The 24,101-nt window shown below is 35.3% G+C and overlaps 1 protein-coding gene across 2 annotated transcripts in view; it reads left to right on the top strand.

Annotated features, from left to right (window-relative positions):
• ZFPM2 (zinc finger protein, FOG family member 2) overlaps positions 1–24,101 on the top strand; it is a 435,319-nt gene that overhangs the window by 110,959 nt on the left and 300,259 nt on the right. For both annotated transcript variants that reach the window (XM_004679663.1, XM_004679664.2), the window contains exon 3: positions 7,096–7,194. In XM_004679663.1, the coding sequence (XP_004679720.1) occupies positions 7,096–7,194 (99 nt within the window). The remainder of the gene's footprint in view (positions 1–7,095; positions 7,195–24,101) is intronic.

The raw sequence follows: 24,101 nt of genomic DNA, 5'->3' as shown, positions 1-24,101 counted from the left end.
GGTCAGTAAGCAGTGATTATGGTGTACTTGCTTTTCCGAAGTTTACAGTGAAATAGAACACTTTAGACTAAAGCTCATAAGCATTAAATCTAGCCAATGTTTCATCATAACATAGAAGCATAGAAGCATAATTTAGAAGTAAGGCATATATAGGATGTGGAGAAAGCAGCTCTCTTTGTTGCCTGACACCTAGTAGATTTTGACTGCAATACCTCAGTAGGTTTGGAGGACAGTCTTTAGAGTTGTGGCTTGGGGTGAATTCTTGGCACTCCCACATAATAGTGTGCTGGGCACCTTCTCATATACCTACCTCTTGTTATAGTCTTCTGAAATTTTGCTGATACTATGCATGTCAGAGTTGTTAATGTGGTGTTCATGAAGAGTTTCACTAGTTCTGAGTGGTGCTTAAGAAATGGTCGCCATGGTTAGGTTGAACATGCAGTCTGAGCTCGATGACATGATCTCTGCCTTCTCTGTCCTTATGATTTCAGTATTTGATATATAGCAGGTTTTAAAATTAATGTAAATTTAATTCTGACTCATTTTATCTTCTATATTCTGTGTATCATTTCAAATGTTATTCTTATGTTTTTGGTGATCTTTCCACTTTTTGCTTTTTTTTTTAGAAAACAAGATTAAATGAACAGGCAAGAACTTTGTTCTCCTTCATAATTTATTTTTATTAATGAGATGTATATATTGCCTAATTACCAAGTTTCACAAACAGCTTATAATAGTCACAAAATATGCTTTTGAGCTGTTAGTTTTGTACAATCAACTAGTTTTTACAGTGCTTCTTTAAATATTCCACAATGTTTATATTCAGTAGTTCTAATTATATGTGCTGCATAATGAAACAAATTAGAATAAATCATCCTATGAAGCAGGATTATCAATACTGAGTATCTCTCCAGATGTTTGTACAAGTTGCATCTAAAGTCTACAGTTCTGATTTAGCAGTGAAGTGACATTTAAGCAAAGTATTTTATTAAATTACTATTACATGAAATTCCTGGTTTAGTCAAGTCCTTAATAGACTACTTTTATTTTGAGAGGTTTACCAATTTCTGTGTTTGAAAATTTCTGCTGAGATTTACAGTCATTCTGCAATTTTATTTTCCTATTGATACTGAAGGAAAATGATCCATGGAAAAATTCCACACTAAACGAAGGAAAATTCTTCATTCAGTTAATCATCATACAGTGGCAATATTTCAAGACCTGTTTCTCTTTAGCATCTTAAATCTTCCTGCATCATTGAAATGTCTTTAGATCACTACCTACAGCTTGTCATTTTGTCTGTACAATAACTTAATCACCATAGTCTTTTTCATATGGAATTCCTTGGGGAGATGGCTCTCATTTTTTTTATTTTATAATAGTTTATTTTTACATATTTTTGTACATTTTCCCATCTCAGTTACAGTCCCCTTGGGTTTCCCATCACCAAATCACCCATGTGGGAGATGGCTCTCATTTTTAATTTGAAAAATATTATTCCTATTATTCAGTCATGAGCTTTAGGACATGATACCTACAAAGTTCAGTTTCAGCTAAGATTATGCCTCCAGAATTTCAGATCTACATTTGGTTTTTCCTGCCAGGAAGCTCCTGTGGCACCATGTTTGGGTTAAGAGGTAAAAGCCTCTGTGCTCCTGTCACTTCGCACACTGTCTCACTGCGTGAGGTCACAGGCTATTGATTTGTCTCTGTTCTAGTCAGTAAATTACATGAAAAAAAAAGGAGACAGGCCCCTCCCTGGTGGCACAATGGGTTAAAGCGCAGCACAGCAAAGCTGGCAGCAACCTCTTCCATGCAAGTTGGATCCCCAGCCCTAGAGGTGCCCCACATGGTGCAGCAGACCTCTCCTGCCTCGCCTACTGCTCCCCGCAGCAGTGTTCTTCTCAATCTGTCTGTTTTGCTCCCCTCTCTGACTCTGGTGAGAGCACCTCCCCTGAACCTCTGGCCTGTACCTCAGTTCTGTATTATGTATACATAATTCTGTATTAATAAATATTAAAAAGAAAAGAAAAGAAATAAAGGAACCCTTCACTTTCTTTTCTTAGTGTCCAAAAGAGTACAAGGACTAAAAAAAAGTAGTATTTTAATTAAGTAATAAACAGTGGTTTAGATCTCCTGTCTTCACTAGGGATGAAAATTTATAGATCAACTGAATTACTTAAACTTATAAATTGTCAGATTACTGTGATTGCTCTGCAGTATAATCACCCAGACATTCTTCTTTCTCACTGTGTAGCTTGTTGTTTTCTTTCTAGATTTGTAATTTGCATAGTAAAATATTGCAAAGTAAGCTTAAATGTAGTCACAAAAATTTTGCAGAAGCATATCTGAGACATGAGTCATTGTTGTTACAGAACGACTAAGGAAGAACTTAGAGACCGGAGGTCTGACAAATTGTTTTTAGGAACTCAATAAAAAAAGGTTGATTACTGTGTTTGTCCTCATGAGTATGTTTCTGCTAATGTTTCACACTCCTTTCTATATGAAGGTACAAGTATAAAACTAATTATAATAGGTTCTCCATGGCCAATATCATTTTATGATTCTGTTCTCCTAATGACTAGATCTTATGTTTTCATTTGGAATAATCTGCATATTGCATTGATTGTAGGTTTTTATTAGTGGTTACCTTTTTGTGATTGTTGCATGTCTCCTGAACTAAATTACATGGTTGTTAAGAAAGAGCAACTTTTTTCTTTTTCATATATATATATCACTGCATCTTCAAGTCAGGAAGACATTCCTTTGTGGTAACATACATATGGTATAGTTAATATCTGACTATAATACCTAGCTTCTCAAAGTTGTTCTGCCCAGAATTTTACTCTCTATTTTCTCATCTGGGCCCCTGTGATTAATAACACATGGTCTTGTGTCTTTTGTTTCCACAGTATTCTAGGATTATCTGTAACTACGTCAGGTGTCCATAGTTTTCTTCTCAAGTGGGAGGATGAGAAGAGAAAAGATGTTTGGAAAGAACACGAGGCTGCAGTTAGGAGATACGAATTTAATCCTAACTTGTATAAACTGCTGAGTTTGGTGATCTTAATTATGCCACTTCATGCTCCCTCCCACCCTTTCTGCCCTGCATGTTGAGGGAAAGAATCTACCTAAAGTTGCCTCAGTCTGTCCCTGTGGGATAAAAGGGGAGCTATAATTGAAGAAGCTTGAGAAATTTTTGGGGGGGAAGCCTTATGCAAAAATAAGCATTGTAGCTATTACAAATATAAGGTCATACATAAATTACTGACCTTATCTGCCCAATTCCCTGATCATCAAATTTATCTAATTTGGGTTAGTCTCCAAGTTCTCATTAGCACTTAAAATCCCCTTTTCAAGATTTGTAGGATATGGTGAGAAAAGGCTTTGAAAGGAGTAGGTGCTGTTTAAAGAATATGGGTTTTACTGTCTACTCTTAACTGTTGGGGAGGGATTTTCCTTTATAAGCTGCCCTGTATTAGTGCTCTGAGTCAAAGCTCCCTTCAGTCTATGGAATGCAGTCAAAAGGTCACTCTCATTAAGTGGTCAGTTCTATTGTAGAGTCTAAACTCCTGAAGAAGTGGAAAGGTCAGTATTCCTCCAAGTTGGGTAAGGTATCCCAGGTGATGTTCAAGAAGAGTAGGTGGTACAATGATATTCTACTAATTAACATCGAAGTAGTTGGTGAGGACATTTTCAAATTTCTTATATTTCTTGTAGGTTAATGAAAATGTTTCAATTTATATTACTATGACTTAAAAACCTCACTATTTGATACTTTTCTTATGAAAGGAAATGAAACCAGAGACAGTCTAAATAGATACAGCAAGTGGAAGTTAATGAGGTTACATTCATTTTTCTTGATTTTTTTTTATAATTGTCTTCTCTTTTTGACTTTGTTGCTGATTTTTCCATTGATAGCAGTGATAAGCAGTTTTTAATTTTTAAAAAATGTTTCCCGTTAAGTCATAAAAAATGAATCCACAGAAAGAAAGCATAATACCAGTTGGTTTAGAAGTCATGACTGACCAAAAATCGTGAAAGCAGTATGAGAAGCTTGTGCAGATATGGAATGTGTTCTGAGTTGTTCGCCTAAGAGCACAGTGATGATGTCTTTTGAGGGATTTACTAAAGAAGGGTGATGAAGGGACAGTGTAGAAGGTATGGGTACAGTTAAAGGATGGAGGAGGGCTAGGATGCACTTTGGATCCTGGGAGAGGCTGTTAGAACTCCTGTCTAAAGGGCCAGGAAAGGGCATGGTGATGCAGGAACTTTGGAGTAGCCGGGAGAATCACCTCAGGAGCTCTGGCTGTGCCATGAAGCCATCAAAGAGGAGGAAGTACTTGACTGCTTTCATGTCCTTGAATCTTCTGGTCTCCAGTCAATACTCCCACTGGAAGATTCCAACCAGAATTAGAAAACATGGAGCCCCAGCAAGGGAGTCAACAGAAACCCACCTCCTTGGGGCACAAAGAAGGGTAGTCATGGAGGAGAGTCAATTGGAGCCTGCAGGAAGGGCCAAGCAGAAACTAGTGAGTTCTTTTGTAGCAGCAAGCTTCTCTGCCAGAGCTAATATTTTATGATTCTTGTGGTGTCAACATGCTAATTACTTGGCATTTAGTACTTACATATATGCAGAGATAATCATTGTCCGTAACAACTGATACAGCTTGGATTGACCAATCAGAGCAGATGACATAAATGTCCTGTTGTCTAGGTTTTAATCCCTCAGTTTCCAGATTCAGGGAGGGGCATGAGGGGGCTGACTAGGAAGGAGCCAGAACAGAGTTGCACTGAGGAGCACTTGGTTACTTCATCTCTTCCAGTATTTCAATGCATTTAAAAGCCATTGAGCCTGCTTGTTTGTGCAAGTCTGAGGAAGTCCTATTTGCCTCAAAGAAACTAGAGAATACTTCGGTGGGTCTCTTAAGACAATTGATTGATAATTCTAGATTCTTCTGTGTGTCCTGCAAAAAGGGACACAGAGGATTATAAATTTCATCTTAATGCTCATCTTTTGTACCTTTTTTATGGCACTTGGACCTTGTCTTTCAGTCTTATTATTTGTGAACTTAATTTCTTTAATGCTTTTTATACTATTATCAGAAGGGAACTGTATTTTTTCATATACATCTTAATACACTTCATACAGTTCTTTAAACATGATAGCTGATCAGTAAACATTGTCTGGAGAGAATTGTGTTGTTATCCATTCTGATCCTCCTGAAAGGAGGAGATAACTCATCTTTCAAAGAGCCTTCAAGTCCAAAATGAGGTTCGATGTCATGGGATATGTGATTTATTTTTTGTTAGCACCAACATAAACAGTCCTCTGGTCAGGAAATTGAGTTAAACAGAGCTGTCGCTAGTTTTCAACATTCTATCTTTTAGCTTTCATTCTGCCTTAAAAGTGATTCCGGGCCCTCTCTGGTGGCGCAGCAAGTTAAAGCACTGCACTAAGAAGCTTAAGCCACTTCCGCATGAGTTCGATTCCAGCTGCCCCGGAGGAGATCCACATGGCGTGGCAGACCTCTCCTGACCCGCCCGCTGCTCCCCTCAGCAGTGTATTTTGTCGATCTGCCTGTTCTGCTCCTCACTCTGTCCCTGGTGAATCCTCTCATCCTCCGCATCTCTGGCCTGTACCCCAGTTCTGCATGAATAAATAAATAAATCTTAAAAAAAAAAAAGTGATTCAGTTTAGTACCTATCCATACACAAGTATGAAATTTAATATAATTAAATTTCAAAACACATGTAAACATGCTAATGCCATTTGTTATTTTGATGGTTTCCTGAAAATTCTGTACTTTGTAGGTTACTTTGAAAGATTTTAAGCATATGGTGTGTTTTTTAATGTAATCATCCAAAGACCTAGGCACTCTTAGAGATTTGGAAAATAGTTATTGAATACGTCAGTGAAAGATTAGATGAGCAAGCAATTTAATTAAAAAATTTTGATGTGATTTAGTCAAGGCTTAGTTGCCTTGTTTTTTAATCTGAAATTTTTATTTCTGGAAATACATTTTCTTTTTGTGATCTCTGCTACCATTTATAAGTAGGTATTAGTTAATATTTTTTTAAAGATTTATTTATTTATTCATATAGAACTGGGGTACAGGCCAGAGATGCGGAGGGTGAGAGGATTCACCAGGGACAGAGTGTGGAGCAGAACAGGCAGATCAATGAAGTACACTGCTGAAGGGAGCAGCGGATGGGTCAGGAGAGGTCTGCCATGCCATGTGGTCACCTCCGGGGCAGGCGGGGATCGAACTCATGTGGAAGTGGCTTAATCTTCTCAGTGCTGTGCTTTAACCCGCTGCGCCACAAGGGAGGGCCCTAGTTAATATTTTTGTATATACTTGTTATTAAGCCTTTTTGAATGCAACGTGTCCTCATGTTACTTTCCTTTAAAGAAGCACACACTTTGTTATCAACTAAAATAAAGTCGTAGTAAATTTGAGTTTTTAATTTTGCATATATTCAATGGAAATTAATGACAAGTCTAACTTTATAACCTTTTGCATTGTTTGGATTGGAGTCATCGGCCCATCTCATATGTTGATCATTTATTATGGTCTTCTTGCACCTTTTGATAAAAAGAAACACAACCAAGTTTTAATCATCTTAATTTGGAGAAAAGTAACATCTTTTTCAAAATAATCTAGATAGTCTAGATATACCCAAAACATAAAATGCCTTTTCTTAACACTAACATTTCTTGTGTTACATCGTGTCTTTATAAAAATTGCAATTTTTATTGTAATTAAAATAAGCAAGTTGAAATTTTCTGAATTGAAAACACTGCAAATTGTATACAGCCTTAAATTTTTTTGTTACATAATTAGTACCTCTGAAAACTTTTATAGAAAGTTCCAGTTGCTAATTTTATTAATAATGCTGGTTTTCTTTATTATAAAGTGATGATAAATATTAAACATGGAAAATATTAAAGATGGACACTTATTACAATGACAACACATGTTATAAACATAACTTGACATATGTTAAGGACATCTCTGGATGAAGATTGGAATGTCAAATAGAAACTAGAATCATTTCCCTTTCTTTTTGTGCTTTATTTTTTTTCTCCCCCAGGTGATGATGGAGTCCAGGAGACAGCAGAGTCAGATGGGGACACACAACCTGAGAAACCAGGGCAGCCTGGCGTTGGGACAGATGACTGGGATGGACCAGGTAGGACAGAAATTTTAAAATTTTACTATCTATTGCTATTATCAAGAATTTACTCTTCTTAATTTTTAAATAAGCTGTCAAACTCCTGCAATCTCAATTCTAACTTAAAAATATTTGTGTGTATGTTGCTTACATGGACATTTAAATAAATATCATTATTTAAAGGAAACTTTTATCTCTTTGGTAAATAGATTATAAAGCCAAAGTTTACCTCTGCTTGAAATCTACATCTTTATTTTTTCATATTCATTTAAGAATTAATTATACTACTGTTTTCTTTGAACAAAAATCTGCTATCTCCATGTTCAAATTGGACATATTTTTAAAGTTTACAAGCAAATAAACAGTAATTTCTGAAAAACAGTTTCATATTACTCATGTTTTTTAAGTCATAGATTAAGCCTCAATGTATATTTAAAACTTTAGAAGATACTAATAAAATATCTCCCTTACTTAAAAGTTTTGGGAACATTTTCATTTTTATGAACAAAGATTAAATTTGATTTTAAAGATCCTAACATTCATTAATTTCAAGAAAACAAAAAATGGATCAAAATATGCCAAAATACTGTGTAACTTTATGTAAAAAATACAGTTCATAATATTTCCATGGAAAGGAAAGAAATCTTTATATTTAGTGCCAAGTAATTTAAAATTGATGGTATATTTGTAAATGAAAACTATTATGTCACAGGGTTTAAGGCTAAAGTGAGTTTTGAAATAGTTTTAGCCATAATTTTCAAAGCAAGTAACATTTTTCATTAAGAAAGATCCTTTATTTCAATCACATTTTCACCCTTGCATGACTTTGAAAATTGCTCTCTGCTGTGTGTGAAGAAGAGAGGACGTCCAGTGGTAATTTTCTGAAACCAGTAGCTGGAAAATATAATGCAAACAAAAATGAAGATACAGTATATCTGATTATAATGATGTTATTTCTAATGTTATTCATGATACACACAAATGTTTGTATTCTGGATACTATAGCATCATGTTACACAAGATTTGGGATCAAAATGTAATATTTTTAAGGTGCCATCCTACTGTTCTTTCAGAGTTTGAGAAAATGCAGAACTTCTGACACTGAAACCTTATTGCATAATGCTTTGTCTTCTCAATGTGGGAATTAATTCCCTAGATAAAAGTCTTTGGCATTTTATTTTTCCTCTGGGGATTACATTTAGCCTAAAAAGGCTGGGTGAACTTTATAGTATGGTTCTTTATAGAATTAAATATGTTTATGCTATTTAGAAACACTTCACATTTTAAATTAGATTATGTGGCCTTTTGGACATGCCTGTTTGCAAAAGGATGCATTCTGGTTTTTTTTTGTATGGGACAAACTTGGAGGGTAGATTTTCCTCTTTCTTGGGCCTGCAGTATTTTCAGTTACTCAGGAGTAATTAAGCAAATTCAGGGGGTAATGAATTACTAAGCACATACTGCATGCCCAAAGCTGACTTCTTAGGAACACTTTTTAGAAATAAAGTTGTATTATCAGCATTAATAAAAGGATGGAGAGGCCAGGAAAAGAATTATGTTGGACTTAAAACCAGCCAAACAAACAGAAACAACCCAGTGGTATATCTGATCCAACAAAGGGTAAAAGGATAAAATTTTGCAATAGTTTTGTAAAAACTAAATACAAAACACCTAGTTTTGTATTTAAAAACACAAATTTCTGGTTAAGACATGAGATAAGAAGCCAGGTGTGATTTCAAGGTCTCCTGACTTTTAGGTCCTCCCAGCCAGACCTGAAAGGCATCCAAAGTTAGACAGTTTTCTCTAAAAATAGAACAGAATCAAAAGACAAAGAGATTATCTAAAGAATTTGAGGCACATAGCTTACATCATTTACGATGGATCAGAATTTATCTTATTTTCAAACAACTTGACTGAAGATGACTCTATAACCTTTCTAATGACTCAATTCAATAATGAATCAACTCCTGTCTGAAGTATTCTATTTTTATCAAATCCACAGTGCAATAAAATTTTCCCCTTACTTCTTATTCAGCTAGAAGATATGCAAAGTAATTGTTCACACCTTCATTAATTCTTACCATTAGGTGGAACCTAAACAAACTTATGGACAGTTATCTTATTTTTATAAACATTTCTGTGGTGACATTCTTGCATGCTTAAATATCTGTTAATTGTTAAAATATTCTTTAAGTTACTGTGAATCTTGCATAGTTTGAGTACAGAACTAGATGCTCACTAAACAAGTAAAGTTCAGGTCAAAGTAAAAGTCATTACCTCATTATTTCAGCATTCCTTACATCTATTTTTAAATTTCATTGTTCTTTCTTACTTAAGAATTTACTCTGCTCTTTCTTACTTGAAAATTTTACTCTGGCACTACCTTGCCTGATCTAATCCATAGAAAGCCTGCTCTGCATGTCCTTTACATCATCATTTGCCTGTTTGTCACACAAATAATTTCTGCTGCCTTTTTAAGTAAACACTTTTTCTTTTATCACCTGTACAAGCATTTTGCATTATCACCTCATAATTACTTCATTTTACATATATATATATATGTGTGTGTGTGTGAGTATATTTTATTCATTCACTCATTCATTCGTGTATTCAATAAATATTTACTGAACATAATCACTGTGAAAGGTGCTAGGAAGAAGTTCAAAGATGCTGTCTTGCTGTCTATACTCTTCTTTTTTGATGTCACTTCTCTCCGAGTTTCTTTAATTACTCATGTATTTAGGTCTCTAATGCAATACTTAAGCACATCAACCTTGAGTAGTCAAGCTAAAGTTTAAGGGTGTACATTTTAGAATCAAATTTGTGTTTGAAGTAGCACACTGACACCTTGTGTATACTAAGTAGCCAAGACCTCACTTACCTTATCGCTATTTTTCAAACATAATTAGTTAATTAAGTTTATTGATGCATAATCAACATATAGCATTCTATTAGTTTCTGGTGGACAACATAATTATGTATAAGTGATCATCACAATAAACTAATAGCATTCATTACCATTTATAGCTCTAACATTTTTTATTCTTGTAATGTGACCTTTTAAGATTTATCCTTCTAGCAATTTTCAAATATGCAATAAAGCATTATTAACTATAGTTGCCATGATGTAGCTTAGATTCCCGGTGATAATATATTTTGCAACTGGAAGTTTGTAATGTTGACCCACACCATACATTCATCCATTCCTTCCAGCTTACCCCACCTCTTAACTCTGGTAATGGCTAAGCTGCTCTTTGAACTTATCAGCTTATTTTTTCCCCCTTAGGTTCTCCATGTAAATGAAATCGTAAGGTATTTGTCATTTTTTTGCTGACATTTTTCACTTATTAGCATAATGCCATCAGGTTCATCCATATGTGGTCACTGGCAAGAGTTTGTTCTCTTTTTAATGGCTGAGTAGTATTTCATCTATTTATATATAACAGTTTCTTTATTCATCCATCAGTGGACACTTAGATTGTTTCTACATATTGGCTGTTATAAAAATTGTCTCACTCATCATGTAGGTAAATATATTCTTTTCAAGGTAATATTTTTATTTTCTTCTGATATATAACAGAAGTAGAATTACTGAATTATATGACATTCTTATTTTTTTAAATTTTTTGAGGCTTTTATGTTTTCTACAGTGTGTGTTCTAAATCCCATTTCTACCAACAGTATCCAGTGTTCCATTTTCCCCATATCCTCAACTACACTTGTTATTTCTTATCTTTTTGAAAATTGCCATGCTCACAGTTGTGAGAGGTTATTTCATTCTCTGTGTATGCTTTTTTCTCATTTCCCTAATGATTAGCTTTTTTTTCCCTTTGGATCTATATATCTTCTGAAAAAATGTCTATTCAGTTCTCTGCCCATATTTTAACTGGATTGTTAAGTTAGTTTTTTGTTTTGTTTTGCTGTTGAGTTGTGTTCCATAGATACTTTAGATCTTTCAATGATTTGCAATTATTTTCTTGCATTCAGTGGGTTACATGTTAATTTTGTAGATTATTTTCTTTGCTGTACAGAAGATTTTTTTATTTCATGTAGTTCCACTTGTTTATTTTTGTTTTTCTTGCCTTTGCTTTTATTGTCAGATTCAAAAAAAAACATTGCAAAGGCCAACCTATGTTTTCTACTAGGAGTTTTATGGTTTCAGATTTTACATTAAATCTTTATTCCATTTCCAGTTGGATTTTGTATATGGTTCTCTTGGGATAACATGGGATTGATTAGACTGAACATCATATGGTTGTCTTCAACACCAAATGTTGAAGAGACTGTCCTTTCCTTATTATATATTGACTCTTTTGTAATAAGTTAATGGACCATATATGCCAGGGTTTACTTTTAGCCCCTTTGTTCTGTCCTGTTGACTTTTGTATCTGCTTTTATGCTGTTTTAATTTTTATAGTGCTTTGTTACATAATTTGGAATGAGAGAGAAATTATGCTTCCAACTTTTTCCTTCTTTCACAATATTTTTTGGCTCTTTGGCCTACTTTTTGATTCCATATGCATTTATGATTGCCTTTTCTATTTCTTAAAAAAAATACTATTGTCATTTTGATAGAAATTGCATTGAATCTGTAAATCTCTTTGGCCAGTATCAACATTTAATAATATTAATGCTTCCAATACATGACATGGAATATCATTCCACTTATTTGGATCTTATTAATTTTCTTATGTTTAAATGGAAAGAATAATAACTGCCTAGTTAAGAGGATAAAATTTAAAGAGATTAAAACTTGGGAGAACATGGGATTGACTAAATGTTAAGGACCTTCACTGACCCTAGAGTCTCTTAGACATACTGAAATTTGAAATGTGGACCTTATTTTGAAAATAAAGTTTATATCTTTGTTTCTCTCTTTTAAGAAAATCCTATAACCACAGTTTATGGCCAAACTCTGGGGTAGGATGTATTTAAATTTAAAGTAGATTTTTGGAAAAGAATTCAGTAAGTCATTATAAATTTATTATCTACTTCTATGAAATGAGCTCCTTAAAAGATACTTTTATTGGGACTCTCCCTGGTGGCACAGTGGGTTAGAGCACACATTATGAAGCTTTCCAAAGTCACTGCAGCAGGACCTCAAACTCTGCCCAGGGAGCTGACCCACGTAGCATGGCAGACCTCTCCTGACCCACCCTCTGCTCCCCTTAGCAGTGTATTTTAATAGATCTGCCTGGTCTGCAACCCATTCTGTCTCTGGTGAATGCTCTCACCCACTACACCTCTGGCCTATACCCCAGTTCTGTAAGCATAAGAAATTTTTTTTTAAGGTACTTTTATTTACATTAACTCTAAGGATTCCAACTCCCTGACTTTATGTTATTGAAAACTCAGTTACTTCTTTTGATGCTTTGGAATAGTGAAAAATCTGATCTCTCTGATTTAATATGAAATTATCTTAAGTGCTCCTCTCAGGTTTCCTGTAATTTTAACTGAAATTTCCAAGAGTTCTAATAAAGGAGCACATGTTGCTCAAAGGGGCAAAAAACATATGCACCTCCAAAAATGTGTATTAATGAAAACATACAGATTTAAAACTTCAAGTAAACTATCACTTACATTCTTTAATGTGAACTTTTTAATATAAGCATGTACTTTATTTGAAATTTTATTTTGGCATTTATATGTTAAGCTACTGAGGCATTTAAATAAAAATGAAGTAAAAAATCAGAATTCATATTATTGATTAACTCATACAATTTGAATGAGGGAAAGCTTTTATTATAGAATATCAAAATTTGATCCTAGGTTAATAACATAAATCTGATTTTCTATCAAAGGTAAGTTGATTTGGATAGTGTAATGAATGAAGAAAACTAAAAATATTTCTTCCACTTTTGTGAATGCTCTGCTCCTTACTAACTCATCAATGCTTCAGTTTCCTTGTTTATAAAATATAACTAATTCTATTTTAACTACATCTTTTTATTTTCCATGTAAAACTTGGAAACTTCATGTGTGCTCAATCAATCGCTCTTTTAGTATCATTTTGCATGGTGAATTACTTTGTAAAATGAGCATTTAAAAGTCACCTAAGGATTATATCAACTATATTTTATTCGACTGGATTGAGAACATTACTCAGTTAAAGAAATTTTGATGTAAATAATAAATCTTCAAGAACAAATATGCAGCATAAAATCAGATATGTACTTGTTGCATCTGGTCTAAAAATTGGTCAGAAATCTGTAAGTCGCCTCATTCAGTTGCTGTCCATTATGACAGCTACATGCAGATGCTGGAGCTAGTTCTGCTTTGTCCCCTAAATTAAACTAAAAAGATGGGTAGTATTTTGCATAAAGTGGAATGGCAGCTCCGAGATCACTATGAGGTAGAAGCACAAACTAATGATACAGTTTCCCCTCCCCCCCCCCTTACTAGTCCAAAAAAGGGCTTGGAGATTACAGTTCTGATTTCGTTTCCTTTTTGATTGGGAAAATGTGGTAGATATGAGATCTGGGAAATGCCATTTGAAGTAAATTAACAGAAACCTATGAAACATAGTTAACCATAGATATAGTCTGACAGTAAGAAGAATATTGTGAGAAGCGGAGGAAATCGTAGAATGACTGTGTATTACTCTGACAGTGAATTGGTATTATCTCTGCTATCAGATAATGCAGTTATCATTAATTTTCACATTTGCATTTCAATCTTTGGAAGGAAATGACTCTTGCCGGATGAAGATAAGAGCTCTGTACCACTATAATGAACCATCATTTTATCCCAATGCTTTGTGTCCATATGAAAATGAGGCAGGGAGGAGAGTGTGTGTGTGTGTGTGTGTGTATGGGGGTGTCAGTACAGCATAACAAAGTGTCAAAAATTGCTGCAGACTTTTGAGCCCCTTATGAAACAAGAGGGGGTCAAAATAAATCTTCTGTGGTGTAGTTAAGTGGATATCGGATTAAGAGATGAAAGCCTTACTCTTTATAGGACAGAAGTCCGTACATACACAGTAAAAAAAAAAAAGTTCTCTTTATCTTATTTCCTTGCTCCAGTTTGTGCTCTCATGTAGAATTAGGGCACCCATAATGCCATCCAAAAGTGAAAAATGGTAGGTTGGAGACAAAGTACTTATGATCATTGGAAAGATAATGTCTTTCATTTTGAAAGAACTGGATAGAATATGTCATTTAGTTATTATTATCATTTTTATTTATTACATATTGTAATTTTAGCATTATTTTCCTCTAACTTGGCAATATTCTTATTTTATATTTCAGTTGTATAAGAATGTAGTTAAGGATATTCATAGAGTGGCTTGTTTTAGAATTGCAAATACCTAGTGTATTTGCACATGTCTAATTGAGAAATTCAAGCTAAAGGATAATGAATTTGAGATTAATTTTCTTCTCAAACTTTCTCTGCAGTGACCTTTTCCTCAAACATGATTTGGAAATGAATACAATATCAAATTTTGTAAATATATCATTGCCCAAGAAAATATATGATAAGAGATTCTTTTCAGTCCTATACTGGAATCTGTGGTAAAATTCATTAATCAACAGTTTACAATAGAAGTTCCCCTAATTAAAGTCTGATTTTCATCCTCTTTGAAACTTACTAAGAGAGACTGTCCTGGGTTGACTGGTGTCCCCAAAAAAATTTATGTTGAATTTTTAACTTCAGCACCTTGGGATGAGTTATTTGGAAATTGGCCTTTTGCACATATACTTAGTTAAGACAGAATTGTACTGGAGTAGATAACGCCCTTAATCCAGCATGGCTGCTGTCTAAGAAGGGGGTTTGGAGACAAACAGGTGCTTAGAGAGAGAGAACACAATATGAAGACTTGGGCAGAGATTGGGTGATATGTCTACAAACCAAAGAAGACCAGTGAGTCACCAGAAGTTAGCTTGTTCTATAGTCCTTGACATCTTGATCATGGGTTTGTACCCTCCCAAATTGTGAGACAATAAATTTCACTATTTAAGCTTGCTCATTTGTGGTACTTTGTTAAGACAGACTTACCAAACACTACAGAAACCTGAAGCTAGAAGCAAATCTTGTGAGTGGTCACTTGCAAGCCTGCCATTGCTTTAAATATTAACTAAACCAATGAAATGCTTGTTTCCTCCCAATAGAGATGTACTGTTTCTGTAGCAACTCTGTTGAAACCTTTAAAAGATCAGATAAAGAAAAATGTTAAGGTGTGTACAAATAACTTTAAAGGATTGGAGGGAAATCATAGAAATGTTGGAAGAACCTGTACATAGATAACTTTGTAAGTGCTTTCACATCCTCACTGTCATGAAGCAAACCACAAACTGTAGATGAAGTATTGGGATGTTGCTGATGTAAGTGAAATGCCAGCCGTGGGCCCAACGCACCAGTGGAAAGTGTAAGCTGTATAATAAAAACTGAAGTTTTTATTTTATTTTATTTAAAGATTTATTTATTTACTCATACAGAACTGGGGTACAGGCCAGAGATGTGGAGGGTGAGAGGATTCACCAGGGACAGAGTGAGGAGCAGAACAGGCAGATCGACAAAATACACTGCTGAGGGGAGCAGCGGGCGGGTCAGGAGAGGTCTGCCGCGCCATGTGGATCTCCTCTGGGGCAGGCGGGAATCGAACTCATGCTGAAGTGGCTTAAGCTTCTTAGTGCTGTGCTTTAACCCGCTGTGCCACCAGGGAGAGCCAAAACTGAAATTTTTAAAGTGCTTTTGGATATACTGTGTTACAATATATGCTAACTATATTTATTTTATAACATCCTTTCTTGGTTTGACTATTTTGATTAAATATTTATCCCAGTTGTGTCTAATAATAAGACTTTTACTATGTTTCTTCCCACTGAGCCATAATTTACCTTAGATTTCTCTCCAGAGCACCACAGGAGATATGACAAGTCACTCAGAACTGCCATTAAGAAACATTTTGGCTGTCCCTTTTATAGCTTCTTTTCTTAAAGCACACCATTAAAAATTATTTTAGGACAAGGATAATTAGTATTGAATGTTTTTTTCTTTTTCTTTTTTCTTTTTATTTATTTTTTAAAAGATTTACTTATTTGTGCATATAAAACTGGGGTACAGGCCAGAGGTGCAGGGGCAGTGAGAAGCTTCACCAGAGACAGAATCGGGAGCAGAACAGTAGATCGATGAAGTACACTGCTGAGGGGAGCAGCGGGCAGGTCAGTAGAGGTCTGCTGTGCCATGTGGATCACCTCCTGGGTGGGTGATCGAACTCACACAAAAGAGGCTGAGGCTTGCTTGCAGTGCTGCACTCTAACCCGTTGTGCCACAGGGAGGGCCTGACTGTTTTTCTTGACTCAATGTTGTGCCCTGAAAAAATGCCTAAAAACATGATGACTTTTGAATCTGCAAAGAGTAAAAAGAAAAACTGTTTTTGATTTGTCGTTTCAGAAAAGGACATAGTTGGTCTTAAAAGAGTAAGTGAAGACTGGCCTAAGAGTTGTGTGTACTAATAGTAGATAAAACATATGGGAAATAAAAGCAAGCATTTAGAAATGTAGTACTTAGTATTAATGGGATGCACATTATAGGGGACTACAGGGGAACGTTGATTGGGCAAAGAAGAGAATTTAGTTGGGCAAATAATTGTTTATTCAACAGTATGTTGAGTAGCAACTATGTGCAATGCTTGGTGCTAGGTTCTAGAATATGTAGCGGTGTTAGGTATGCTCTCCTAGAAACTGCAAATTATAACAATAATAATATTTTTTAGTATATACTATGTATATGATAGTTTAGATACAACATATTCTGAGTGATGGGCTAGCCTTAGTCTGGCTGCAAGGGAGTCAGTAATGACTTCTTTGAGGGACAATGTTAGCTAAATTTGTTCTTATTTTTAATATTTATGTTTTACTTTGCAAGTTTTAAGCATACATAAAATAAGCAGGAAGAGTGATGAATCTTCATATTTTGATTTCCAAGTTTCAAGTTACCAACTTTTTGCTAATCTGGTTTCATCAGTTTTGTCTTAATTTTCTTTTTGGAGTGTTTTAGGGGAAACTCAAGAGGAAGCATCTAATTTTACTCATAAGTGCTTTGGAATGTCTAATAAGTAAGAATTTGTGATTTAAATATAACCACTGTGCTAGTTCAACACAAATATAAAATACTTCCTAATGTTATCTATAATTAATTTTGTTTTCTCTCTCTTTTTTTTTTTATGATTTGCTGGAATCAGGATTCAGAGAAGGTTCACCTATTAGTTAATAGGAGTAAGGTCTTTTTCAAATCCATAGTAGTCTCTTAGCTCCTTCCCCCTCCCCCCTTACTTTTCAAAGAAAGCAATTTATTTAATCCAGAGCATTTTCACATTCTAAATTGGATAGATTGTATTCTAGTTGTATAACATACTTCCCAATCTGTCCCACCAACACAAACACATTTCTTATAAATTTAAATCTAGATCCTTGAATAAATTCTGATCCAACACTGTAGGTAATACTACTCCATATAAACCACTGGGTGCACCCTGTTGCATTACCTCGTGGGCACACAAAGCCAGGATGCTGCCCTATTTGTGGCGATATTGCACACATAGGTGGCTCACGTGTTTTCAACTTGACCCATCCCTTATAATTTCCCATCAACTTTTTGCCTAATGATTATTGCTAGAATCTGTTTTGTCATTAGGACTTGCATAATGGTGGTTTTTGCTTTTATCATTCTTACCATATTATTAACTGATATTATTGCATGCAGATCTTTCCCTCATTGAGTATGCTGTTACCCCAAGCACTGTTTATGAAGGAATGAACAGATATATGCTTAATTCTGTCTCGTTACTTACCACTTCCAGAACAGTAAAAACTAGATATAATGGTATAAAATGAGGTTAGTAAATAAGCAGGACTCAGATTCTTCAGGGCCTTGTATTCCATAATATTGCCATTGGATTTTAGTTACAGACGGATGTAAAGATAATGCTAAGGCTCTGGTGACATTTGCATTTTAAGAATAAGCTCCAGTGTATTGAAGGAACATAAGACTATGCCATAGTTTGATCAAGAGGTGAAACTGGCCTGTAGAGCTCACTGGCTGCATTTGAGGATGTGCGTGTATGTGGCTTGCTCAACTTAGAGTGTTTTGTTGTCATTTGAAGAGGAAAGGAAGACTAAAAGAAAGGCACTTCCAGGGGAAAGATGACTTGGATTTTAATCTGTGGAATTTGCACTTTGCATGAAACATCCAACTAGAGCTGTTGGGTAGAACATTGATAATAGAGACCAGGAGCTTGGAGAGAGGGCTAGTCTAGAGATATAAACTGAGGAATCAGCATTCCATGGCAGTGGAATTCATTGGAGTAAATGAAATTGCTTAGGGTGGCAAAATATAAAAGAGAGCTTGCACACAAAGCTTGACACATTCCTATCTCTTATGGAAGGACAGGGGAAGGAGTGTCATCAAAGGAGACTGATAAAGAGTGGCCAGAAAAGATGGAGAAAACAAAGACAATGTAATTATTTTTAAGAAGAAGGGAGTTGATGCTGGGTTAAATGCTGCCAAGTGGTCAAGATTAAGATTTAAAGACTGTCCTTGAATTTAGTGACATGTAGATATTAGTGATTTTACCTAGAACTCTTTCAGTGGAGCTCTGATAGCAAAACCCATCTGTGGTGGGTTGAAATGGGAAGATGAACATATGAAATTAATAATTATAAACAACTATTTTTTGAGTATTCTCAGTAATTATGTAATTTATTTGTACTTCTATGCAATAGCTTATTGAAAAATTGTTGATTATCTCATTTCTAAGAATCTATCAAACTTTAAAATTTAGAGATATGTTTCCAAGGAAATTTATATTACCATATAAAACTATTCTGAATATACTATCCATTAAATTTTATGTGATTGAAAAGATATATTTTCCTACCATAATCATATCTCCAGACTTTATAAAATACTCTTTTGCAAATTTTAAAAATTATGTCATTTCAATATTTATCTTCCAATAACTGTTTTACCAAATAGTTCCTTTTTGGAGGCTTATCACTTTTAATGTAAATGATAGGCTAAATTTTGCAATCATATATAATAATGAACTATCCAAACTGGTAACAGTCAAAATATTTTGTTATTATTTTTGCTGTTGATTTAACCCCAGGAGCACATTTGACCTTGAGGATTATTATGTCTTTTTCTTCATAATAAGCTCCTACTCTTGCTTCTAACTATCTAAGATTGATACTTGGAATTTGCAGCTCATTCACTCATAAATTTAATTTGCATATGCTTGCCAGATCTTGAAATACTTCTCCTGCACCTTTGCAGACCCACATTGAATTAATTAATTTAATTATTTGAAACAGTCACTGAATAACTGTGTGCCAGAGTCCAAGGATAAAAAGATGACTTGCACTCAAACTACCTTCAGAAAAGCCCAGAGTACAAAGGAGGAACTGGACAAGTGATGAGATAATTAAAATGCACTCTCTGTATTCAATTGTAAACGCAGGAGTAGTATTTGGTGGTGGCCTAGGAAGATCATAACTGAAAAGAGGACTCATGGTGGGAAGATGGCTGATGGATCCCCTTGTGCAGGAGGAAGAGGAGCTTGTGTGCTGGTAGTGAGGTGCCACACCCAAATGGCAGAGATACATTTATACTGGACCCACTCTTACTTTGTAATGGATGGGAAATGTTTTGTGTTTTTCAAGACTATAATTCTGTAGCATGTGTGCTATCTTGCCAGTTCAGGAACCTTCACTTTATTTTCTAAAGATTTATTTATTTATTTTAATATTATAATCGTTTAATTTTACATCATTTTGTGCCTTTTTCCATCACTAAATCACCCCTATGTCATCATATAGTCCCATGCACTTCCCCCCACCCATTCCCCATTATATAGTTGTTTATTATTATTTTTGTTCCCCCCTTGGTCCTTTATGATCCTACTATAAGTGAAACCATCTGGTATTTTTCTTTTTCTTTCTGGCTTATTTCACTAAGCATGATCCCTTCCAGCTCCATCCATGTTGCTGCAAAAGGAAGTGTGTTTATCTTTTTTGATTGCTGAGTAGTATTCCATTGTGTTTATGTATCACATCTTTTTAATCTAGTCATCTACTTTTGGGCATTTGGGTTGAATCCATGTCTTTCCTATTGTAAATAAAGCAGCAATAAACATGGGGATACAAGTGTCTTTGAATCAGTGTTTTTGTGTCTTTTGGGTAGATACCTAAGAGTGGGATTGCCAGGTCATATGGAAGCTCTATTTTTAGCAGTTTGAGAAACCTGCAAACAGTTTTCCATAGTGGTTGTACTGTTTGCGTTCCTACCAGCAGTACAGGACAGTTCCTTTTTCTCCACATCCTCATCAACATTTGTTGTTGCTAATTGAGAAACCTTCACTTTTGATGAGATCAGCCCTTTGAGTCACTGTTACTAGAGGGAAGGCACTGTCCTTCCCTTCATTCTCCAGTTTGAGGAAGGGACAGGCTTTCTAAAGGTCAGTGATCACAGATACAAATCCAGACTAGACAAGGGGAGACTTTTTGAAGGTTAGTTACATCTGTGAACTGTTAAAAAAACAACAGTGAAAGAGTTTGGTGAAAGATCAGCAGAGACACTAAAGAAACCTTATTGTAATTTAGACTTTGCCTGGAAAGCAAGCACATGGTTTGTTTTGTCTCATGCTCAGAGGTGGTACAGGCTCTTGGGGGTTTTAAACAGCTTGGCAGAATTTCTGGGAAGCATGTTTAGTAATAGCAAGAAAAAAATTACAAAGAGCCACATGGTCTGTTGAGTATCTGTGGCACACAGGGGAGTAATGAAAATAACATATTGGGTAGTTATTATAAATTAATAATTGAGAAAATGAACAGAGAATCAAAGATCTTTTCTTGAGTTTTCATTGCAGAATCTCGTTATCAAAGAGTCTAACATTCATTTTTACTGTCACCCTGGGTAAGAACAGTCATAATTCTGATCAAATGGAATTTTAACAAATCCTTTACTTCATCACACCATTCCCCTTTCATATTTATTAATCAAAATTGTTACATTTTGACATTGTGTTAATAACATAAAGTTAAAAGAACACTTGGTATAGTCTAATAAGGATAGGAATCTGCTATTTCTTACAGAATTAAGTGGTCTATAAGCCATACAGAATATAAAAATGACTGTCTGAAAGTTACAACATTTATTTTCAGTATGTTTTTAATAAAAATGCATTATTTAATTTTATGGTATTATATATATATGTATATACATATATATGTATATATATGTGTGTGTGTGTATATATATATTTAGTAAAAGCAATACAGCAAGCCATAAGAAAAGAGCAGGAACATTTCCAATCATCAGTGTTTGTTCTGTCAGTTCCCTCTAGCCATTTTTTTTAAATGTTTTCCAAGAAAATTGCCATTTTCCTTAGTTGAGGTATTTTTCATTACACTGACAGTTGAATAAAAGGGGGATGTTGGGTGTATAAACACAGTAATTATTACAATGTGATTAATGCAATCGTTGTTAAATAGGGTCATGATTAAGTAAAAATTTAGAAAATATGATTTATAATACTGTAGCTGAACGACTATGTCTTCTGAAAGTTACCTTTTTCTTGTACGAAAAATTACTTGAGAGGCTCTTTTTAATTATGCAGATATAAGGCAATGAGAACCAGAGTCTTAAAGACTGGTTGTGGGAGCTCTTTGTCACTTTGCCAGGAATACTTCCTGTCTTAGAGAGCTCACAGCAGATCTCTGTCCCCTACCCCTCCCCCACCGCACACACCCAGAGGACTGATTGGCATATATAGCCTAGAGAACTTACTGAGCAGTAATCATCAAACCTTTTTTTTTTTTTTTTTTTTGGTGTAGATAGAACATATTTATTTATTTAGAACATATTTATTTATTTAGTTTTTTAAGAAGAGAACTGAATTCTTTATTTTTATTTGTAATACCATTTTTAAGTTATATATAACTTAAAAATGGTATTATATGTGTGTGTGTGTGTGTGTGTGTATTACATCATTCTTCATTTTGTGAATTTTTTCATCTCAGCTGTACTCCCTGTGGATTTCTCACCACCACTACAACACCCTGTGCCATCATCATAGCCCCATGTGCTCTTCCCACCCCGGTTTTGATCCTGTTCCCTTCTCCTCCCCTGTAGAATGTCTGTGGTTTATAGTTGTTAGTTGATGCTCACTTTTACTTTATTACAATTACTATACATACATTATATATATATGTATGTGTATATATATATATATATATATATAGTCCTGATTCTTTATATTATTTCTGGCTTATTGCACCAAGCACAGTGCAATCCAGCTCCATCCATGTTGTTGCAAATGGTATGAGTTTACCTTTTCTGATTGCTGAGTACTATTCCACTGTGTATATGTACCTCATCTTCTCTTGTTCCTCAAGTTCAGATGTGAATTAGTTGAGCTGCCATAGCAGAATATCATCAATTAGGTGGCTTAAGCACTAGCTCTGGAGGCTGGAATACTGAGATCAGTTTGCTTGTAAGTCTGGTTTCTGTCAAGTTATGTCTCCTCATTTATAGATTGCCACCTTTTCTCTGTGTCCTCACATAGCTTGTCTATTGTGCACCCCCACATCTGGTATTTCTTTCTTATGACTTCATTTAACCTCAACTACCTTCATAAAGGTCCTGTCCCCCAATGTAGCCACATCAGTAGCTTTTGGAAGAGGCAGAGTTAAGCCCATAACAGGCTGAATTGGGGTAACCTGAACCAAAGTCTACAGGCAGGGAGAGGACACCAAGGGAGATTTCTGGAAGGCAAGCAAAGCCGAGAGCCAACAATAAGGGCCTTCTGTTTTAGGAGAAAGGGTTGTTTTCTCCTGATTCTGGATCTCCTTGTAGGACTAGCCAATGCATCCTGTGTCCTGTTAATAGGGAATGACTCATCTGAAATGTGAGCATGAATTATGTGAATTGCATTCTGATGTTTAAGGAAAACACCATAGCCTGTTATAAAACAGCTGAGCCTACTTGGGTGTCACCCAGGTAGAAGAGAATCTACCTTCCTATGTAGGACAGTTTTTTGTTCGTTTGTTTGTTTTGTTTTTTATATTAAAGCTGACCACCCCATAGAGGCTTTTTAATTTTATTTATTTATTTGTGCATACAGAACTTGGGTACAGGCCAGAGGTACAGGGACCATGAGAGGATTCACCAAAGACAGAGTGAGGAAAAGAACAGGCAGATGGATGAAGTACACTGCTGAGGGGAGTAGCGGGGACAGGAGAGGTCTGCCGCACCCTGTGGTCACCTCCAGGGCAGGGGATTGAACTTGTACTTAAGTGACCACTGCCAGCTTGGCAGTGCTGTGCTTCAAAAACCAGGGAGGGCCTATGGAGGACAGTTTTTTAATAGTACTCAAAGAATAATGAACTAAGCAGAGACTCCAATAGAACAAAGCAGGGGACCCCATGGAATTTGGAATTTGGAAGTGAGATTGGTTCTTGGAGAATTTGAGGGGAATCAAAGTCAAGCACAATTTTTAGCCCGACCTGATGAATGAGGACCTCTAAGTCATGTAAGAATGAGATGCCTGTTTCTGTTCTGGGAGGCCAGTTAGGACATGGTTAGTTGGGATGCTTGGAAACATTTAACAGATGAAAAAAAGAGGGAAAAGACATTGCAGCTTTCCACGTAGAGGGAGCATAGTCTCCCTAGCCTGATTATGGAGCTTGAATTGGGGTTAGTAGTGAGGTGGGGATTCTGGTGTGGCTGTTTGGGGCTCTGGTCAGGAGGTAGTAGAGATTTAGATAAAATGAAGATGGTCAGTGTCATTAATAAGTATTTGTGCTCATTGAGAAATGGATTGAAAATTGTAAAGGAGGAAGGAAAGATTCCTTTGCCCAACTCCACATACAGTCTGCAAGTGGCAGTGGGTACAGGTGAGAGAAAGCTTGGCTGCTCCAGAGTCT

This window comes from Condylura cristata, unplaced genomic scaffold (assembly GCF_000260355.1).
Source record: "Condylura cristata isolate star-nosed mole 26May11 unplaced genomic scaffold, ConCri1.0 scaffold00009, whole genome shotgun sequence".
NCBI lineage: Eukaryota > Metazoa > Chordata > Mammalia > Eulipotyphla > Talpidae > Condylura > Condylura cristata.
This window is presented reverse-complemented; position numbering and strand designations above follow the sequence as displayed.